The 7785-nt window shown below is 33.8% G+C and overlaps 1 protein-coding gene across 8 annotated transcripts in view; it reads right to left on the bottom strand.

Annotated features, from left to right (window-relative positions):
- Positions 1–5738: 5738 nt before the first annotated feature.
- The window catches only part of LRRK2 (leucine rich repeat kinase 2), a 150738-nt gene continuing 148691 nt past the window's right edge, over positions 5739–7785 (bottom strand). For all 8 annotated transcript variants that reach the window (XM_089920536.1, XM_089920537.1, XM_089920539.1 and 5 more), the window contains one exon: positions 5739–7531. In XM_089920536.1, the coding sequence (XP_089776662.1) occupies positions 7410–7531 (122 nt within the window). In that variant the 3' untranslated portion in view covers positions 5739–7409. The remainder of the gene's footprint in view (positions 7532–7785) is intronic.

The raw sequence follows: 7785 nt of genomic DNA, 5'->3' as shown, positions 1-7785 counted from the left end.
TCTTTGTGTTTTGCTTCTCTCACTCAGTGTAATGTTTGTGAGAATCACTCAGGTCTTCTTATTTGACATTCTGTCTATGTGGAGATATCTTTTAATTTATCTTAATTTAGATTCTCAAGGTTTCTTGTATAAAGATTGGTATCTTTCATCAGTTCTAGCCATTTCTTTGCCATTTTCTCCTCAAACACACCTCTCCCCTATTCCTCTTCTGATAGTCCAATCAGACAAATGTGAGAAATTCTTACTCCATCCTACAAGATTCTTGACTACTCAGTATATATGTTCGATCTATTTTGTTATCCCTGCTGCATTACAGAAAATCTCTTTGGATTTATCTTCAAGTTTATTAACTTTTTGTTCACCTGTCTAAAATGCTATTAAACTCATCTATGACACTTTTACCTATAACTATTATATTTTTCCTTTTTAGAAGTTCCACTTGATTCTTTTACAAATCTCCTTAGTCATAATTATGGTTTCCTGACCCCTGAAGAAATTGTCAAGTTTATCTTTGTTTCAGATTCTGTTTCACAATTCTACAATAATATTTGGACTCTTAGACAGCCTCTGAGTTGATCCTGAAGCTTCTCTCTCATGTTGTCTTCTTTTCTTGTAGGCTTTGTTTATTAAACTGTACACTGCTTATTATCTTGAAAAAGTTATTTATGTTATTTAAGAGAAAGGATAAATATCTATTCCTCCAGAGGATATGTAAGTTTTCTTTTTCCAGGCACCTAATCAATACCAGTGGAACAGCTTTCAATAGTCTCTTGATGTTTTTTGGAAACACATGTCATGTAAATTTGGTCTGTAAATCTATTATGAATTCAGTTACAATGTCTCAGATTCTTTTATAACCACCTTGCTATGCTCAGCACCAACACAATTTTACCTGGAGGGAGAGGCTGCAAATTGTGGGGTGAGTGAAGTCTGGTTTACCTTTATTCGAAGAGTATACTTCTTTGGGGTTACAGCTTTATTTGAGGAGTGAATCTACAACTAGACTCCCCATGTTGGGTAGTACTTCATTTATGTCTTCTGTCCCTATAAATCCTTCAAAACCTCACCCCAATTTCACCAGAATTAACAAATTCACTGAAGCAATTGGTTGTTTACACATGTATTTATTACTTTCAAAACATATCAGAATTTTAGTTATCAACCATAGATGTTGTTCATTGCCACCCAGGATCCACTCCTCCAGTTGCTGGGAAGGTTGTAAACTTATCTGACAGCCTGCTCCTAGAGATGCCTCTGCTGAAAGCGTTGAAATGCCCAAGGTTACTCTGCCTTCTTCAGGTATCCCACATCTAATAACTGGCCTGGGGCTCTCACCCCAACCTAGGACAACCCTAATGTAGAAGCTTCACAGGTCTCCATGAGGTTAACTGAGGCCCTGTTATGTTTGTGACAACACCCAATTTCTCCTTTTACCCATTGTGCTTGCTTCCCCCCTGCTCCCCCCGACCACGTGTGGATTCAGGGAGCACAAACTGATTAACTTCCTGCACAATAATTTCTATCTCAGAGTCTGCTTGCCAGGGAATCTCGCTTGTGACATCTTTTTGCAACTGAGTTTATGTTAATTCAATTCTTGTGAGAGAATAAACTTGTATGATTTCAGCCCTTTAAAATTAAATGATGACCTTAATGATGTATGGGCCCTTTTATGGTCAGTTTTGTAAATGTTCTTTGCATTTGAAAAAAAAGGGGGGAGGGATAAATTAGGGGTTTGGGATTAACATATACACACTACTATATATGAAATAGGTAACCAACAAAGACCTACTTTATAGCACAGGGAACTATACTCAATATCTTTTAACAACCTATAATGGAAAAGAATCTAAAAAAGAATATATATGTGTGTGTGTGTATATATACACATATATATATAGCTGAATCACTTTGCTATACACCTGAAACTAAGACATTTTAAATCAAAGTTTATTACAAAATAAACTTGTAACTTTGAGAACTTATGTATAAGTTTGTTAATTCAAGATACTTAAATAAAATATCTAGAGTGAAAAAAACACATATGGTAAAGATATTGGTTGCCATGTTCTTCATATGTCCATCATGTCAGTTATTCACTGTGCTGTTCAAACCTCTGCCCTCACTCATTTGTTCTTCTGTCTAGTTGCTCCATTATTGAGAGAGGTATGTTAAAATCTTTCACTCTGTTGTCAAACTACTCCTTGTAGTTTTGCTAATTTATGCATACCATCTTACGGAAAAACCCAAATGAACTTTTTGGCCAACCCAATATTTGAGAATATGTGATTATATAAATTTTAATGCATATTGTGCATATAAATTTAAAATTTATGTCTTTACAGTGGATTAAACATTTTGCCATTATGAAATAATCCTCTTTATTTCTGGTATGATGTTTGCCTTAAAGTTTTTTTGTCTGACATTAATATTGCTGCCTTGGCTTCATTTTGGTTATTAATTGTATATACGCATTTCAACACTTAAATATACTTAAATTTTAGACATATCATATAATGCACACATGGATTTTTATTAAGTCTCAAAATCTTATCAACTGGATCATTTAATTCATTTACATTTTATTTAAGCACTGATACATTAGGTTTTATACCTATGAACTATTTTTTATCAGTCCCCTTTATTTGTTTCTATTTAGTCGTTTCTTACTTTCATTTGGATTGAAAAATATTTTGTAATTTATTTTTTCCCCCTCAACTAGTTTGGGAATTATATACTCTGTACATATTCTTTTAGTGGGTACTCAAGAATTGACACTATATACATTGTCAATATATACATATATATCTAACAAAATCTAAAGACTTTGCTTTCTCCCTAGCTAATTCAAGGACTTTAAAACACTTTTCATTTAATTAATAGCTTGGGTGATTTTTTAAAAATAATATAGATGATGCGAATTTGGGTTGTAACACCAGGAAGGATGACTTATGGGCCTTCCCAGAAGCTTGCTGTCCCCAGTAGGGAGAGGATGGGACAGTTCTGCTTCTCGCTTACGGAGACGTATCCCTTCATGTTCCAGCCCAGTGGGAATACCTGTCTATATTTGATTCCTGACCTTGGAGTGTGTTGGGATTTGTCCTTTGTCCTTCAATCCTTTTGAAGCTGAGAAAACTGTCGCTATGTTCACTAGGATCAGCAAATGCTCACAGGAAAAACAGCTTTGGTGTTCTGCTTAAGTCTTTGTCTTCACCTTCACTTTAATTTCAGCTTGATACTTCTATGCCATCTTACCAGATCTTTTCCTTCTGTTTACCTAGGCTTTTTAGTTTTCAGCAGATGGACTTCTCCAAATCATTGCCAACTGGAAACAAAACCAAAGCCAATTTGTTTTCGTACTACTTTTATTAACACAAAGTCAGTTTCTCCCAGCTTCCACTAAATAAATGCTAAGCAAATATTCAAAGTATTAGTTTGACAGGTTGCCAAGTTACTAGCTTTCTCGATCTCTGATACCCATGATATATAATCCAGAGGCCTTAGTCTGTCACTCAAGTAACACAGCAGAATGAATAATCAGCAGAATATTGGCTCCGTCTACCAGCTTCAGACGTCAAAATTCACCTTTCTCTCATCAACAAATATAAAGCAGCTAACAGTTCTTTTAGGTTTGGGGATAAAAGTGATAAGAATATGCTTCTCACAACAACTGTATGTGATAGTATTTTTGTCCCTTTTGACGTCTGAGGACATTAACATGAAGACAGATTAAGCAACATGGCTGGCACAAGGAGATGGGGTCAGGCCCAGGAGCCCAGAGAACATCTCCTAACTTCTACAAATTTTTTGAATCTGACACATAGAATAAAAAAATAAATTTTAAAAGATTAATTCTTCTGTGTGTGTAAACTTTCAAGGGAGATTTTTCTACATGTTTTTGACAGGTAGGCTTTTAACTAGGGATTGAAGACAGGTTGATTATTTCTTTACTTTTTCCATTATGTGCAATTCTGCTATAAAAATCTCCTTCAGTCACTGTTTCAAGTTATGTCAGTTTTCTCTCTTCCTATTTACATTACCTTGAAAATGTAAAAATTACTTGAAGGAACAATTAAATAATTTATAGACCAATTTATATCATGACATTTAGAAAGTAAGTCAACACCTGGAGAACCATATTCTTTAATATAAAGTCAATAAACCAAAAAGTGGAGGTAAAGAGTAAAATGTCAATAGTTATGGATGAAGGACAACTTATTTATCTGTAATTTACACATACTAATTATCTTTATGGAACACCAAAATGTACAAAATAATTGAGGGCATTTTATGAAAATGGGATTGAGTTGACTTAAAAGACTAACATTTCACTAAGGGTATTGCTACATATTGTTACTACTTGTGTTTACTTTTGAAATAAATATATATCAGTGAAGACATTCTATTGTATGTGGCTGAACTTATGTTCATCTTTGAAATAAAATCTCTCTTGCTAAACAAAGATACTCCCACCTTTATTCAAGAATTCTAGTCACATAAAACTGAAACGATCTCATTTATTTTATAATCTCCTACTGCAAGAAGAAAGAACTGTCCAGAAATTATCAGAAATTCATAGAAGGTTTTGAATGCCAAATTAAATTTCCCATATATAATTATGTGCCAGGAGCATTGTGCTAGCCAGTAATGTAGCTCAAACATAGTGGATATGAAACAGATAAATTTTTTAAAAACCCATATTGTAGGAGGGGAAGGGAGCAAAGAGATGTTGAGTGTAATACATGGAAGTTACATAGAAAAAATAATTCTGTGCTAAGGCAGAAGAGTTTTCATTGGATGATCTTCAACCACACCGCTCTCTCTACTCCCACTCCTACCCCACCCCCCAACAACAAAAAATCAGAGCAATCTCACCCCACTCTGTACACAAAACATTACCCAGCTCAGAATAGGGATGTACCATCTGGAAATCAGCAGCCACAGGCAATTCACTGGAGGAGAGAAAATCATAAACCCTATCAAGTACACTGATCTTCATATTAAAAAATTAAGTATGTCCATAGTTAATACCATTGATAGAATTGCACTTAATATGCTTATTTCAGTAAATGCAGAAAAAAATCCTGTTAACTCTTTGCAAGTACCACTTTCATTTCGACACGAGGAAATCCCCTTGCTGTAATAGGCTGACATGGAATTTAGACCAATGTAGGATAGAAAAGTAAATCAGTAAGCAGCAATAGAACTGACAAGCAGGCAATCTTTTTTGCTACTTCTGTTCTGTTTCATCAATATGTCTTACCATCCAGATGAAAAATAAATAGTTCACACATAATCAATAATGCCTGCCAGAATTAGATTCAGAGAAGCTCCCTTTTCTTTATATCTAAACTTCCCCCAAAGTATATTTTCTGTTAAGATAAATGCTTACGTTTTGATAATGATTAGCAGTTTACACTAGGGTTCAAATCAGAAAAAAAAATTGAATGACTATTTTTTTAATAAATCGGTTGTTCTAAAGTCTTATTTTTTGAACAGTACTCAAGAGTGAACCATTCTTCTTAAGAAAATTTTTATGAGAATTTGAAAATAGAATACATTATGCCCATTGGGTTTTATCCCGAGATCCTGACAACTGGTTGTACTATAGAAAATTGAATAAAGCTCCAGGAGAATACTTCAGTTAGCAACTCCTATAGTGGAATGTTACATACACAGATGAATACAAAGTTTAGATGGATTACAGACTTATATGTGAAAAATAAAACATTATCACAAAGTTTTAAAATTCACAAACATGCTTTAAAAAATGTTTATTGCTTCATTTAAATACAATGTTCATTTACCTATTTCTCCATAACTGTCTTTGGCATATGAATACAAAGTAACAATGAGAAATATCACAGGAACAAATAGCTCCATCATTTCTGACTTTTTTTTGAACTACACAACAAATTAAAATATAGGTCCTCTGAAAAATGGAGAATCTTTCAGGGTTAAGAATTTATTAATTACCCTTAATATAAAGAAATTTAGTCTTCATATAATAAAATTCTCAGTTTTGAGATTATTAAATGGGTTAGTTATCCTCTCATAGGGAATTGTTTGAAATTATAAATATTGGCCAGGGTCAACAGATTTACCAAAAATGTATTTTTTTAAAGCAGAAATGACACTTAAATGGTTACCTAGGTACTCAGCCCTGATACTCCTACCATGGGAATTTATTTAAACAATTTAAGTATAATTTAGAAGACTAGGTTAACAGGTACCATTATAGCTAAAGCTCCTTTCTTCTTCAGCAAACTGGTATGTTACATTCTTGTCCCAATGGTCTTAGTGGGAGTTGTAGAATTCTATAATTCTGAAAATAGTTTCTACCTGAATGATGTAGAATTTGCAGGGTCACAAATTTAGGAAGAAGAAGAGTAGAAATATTTGGAGTGAAGAAAATTAGCAACAAGTAGCCAGTGGTCTGGCTTAGCACTTAGAATCAAAATTAAAACATAAAAATATCACTTGAAGGACTGAACATTTTATTTACACCAATTATAAAACTTCAGGGCTCCATATTCAAAGGCAGAGTTGTAATATAGGAAAAGAGAGTGGCTATGTCTTTCTTGGAGAGGAGGATTTTGACAATATGTTGGTTTCTTATCAGCACATTTCATGGCATTTTCTTTTAGATAAAGTGAAGTTGTATGAGATGCACTGCTTGCATCAGGAACAAAAAGAACTCACATCCCAACAAAGGGCTTTATTAGTGCAAATTCACTGACTATTTACAAGCATATATGATAACTTCATTTAAAAGCAATCTAAGAAGGAATGTATTACATGTAAAACTGTTCTAACATTTTTATTCTATTTTATAGAATATCTAGAAAGTAGTCCAGCAATAGACCTGTCAATCACAGAATGTAAAATAAAGTTTACCTTCATTATGAGTAACAAAACAAAAAATTATCCACTTTGTAAATTTCACTAGGAGTACTGCAATTAAGTACTTTTTCGATTTCCTTTCATTACTTAATCCACAAGATTAATTAGGATATATAAGAAACATTAAGTTTATACATTTTTACAAAATAAAACCTATAAACATTCCTTCATATACACAGTAGCAAACAGCAAGTAGTGGAAATACCCTTTTTTTTTTTTTTTTTGGCGGTACGCGGGCCTATCACTGTTGTGGCCTCTCCCGTTGCGGAGCACAGGCTCCGGACGCGCAGGCTCAGTGGCCATGGCTCACGGGCCCAGCCGTTCCGCGGCATGTGGGATCCTCCCGGACCGGGTCATGAACCCACGTCCCCTGCATCAGCAGGCAGACTCTCAACCACTGCGCCACCAGGGAAGCTCTGAAATACCCTTTTTATATGTAAACATTTTAAAAAGAATATTTACAAGATAATAATTTTCCCATCCAAAGACAAAGATTTCCAAGATCTCTCTTATTCAACAGATATTCTTCTCATTTTTTCAGCTAATTCTTTTCTCACTCCAATATGTTTTTCTAAATTTTTCACTTCATGTGGAAGATTGATGTCCCAAACAGACAAGCAGGACTGTATCTCTAGAAAATTAAAAAACAAATCATGTTTCAAAGATCTTCCATGAGACATTTTTATTTTACTTTTTGTTAATTTATATTTAGTTGCCTTGGACAAATGTGTATGTGTGTGTGTGTGTGTGTGTGTATGTAAATAATGTACTAAATTACTGCCATTTATAAGAAATTACATTTGGAAAATGTTTAAAATACATTCTATAATGTATTTTGTTCTATAACTATTAAACTTTAATAAGTGTGGACCTTTAATAACCTAT

Source organism: Delphinapterus leucas, chromosome 11 (assembly GCF_059928025.1).
Source record: "Delphinapterus leucas isolate spDelLeu-1000000601 "Yukka" chromosome 11, BTC_Dleu_Yukka2, whole genome shotgun sequence".
Taxonomy (NCBI): Eukaryota; Metazoa; Chordata; class Mammalia; order Artiodactyla; family Monodontidae; genus Delphinapterus; species Delphinapterus leucas.
Note: the sequence above shows the minus strand (reverse complement) of the source record. Positions and strands in the feature narration are given on the sequence as shown.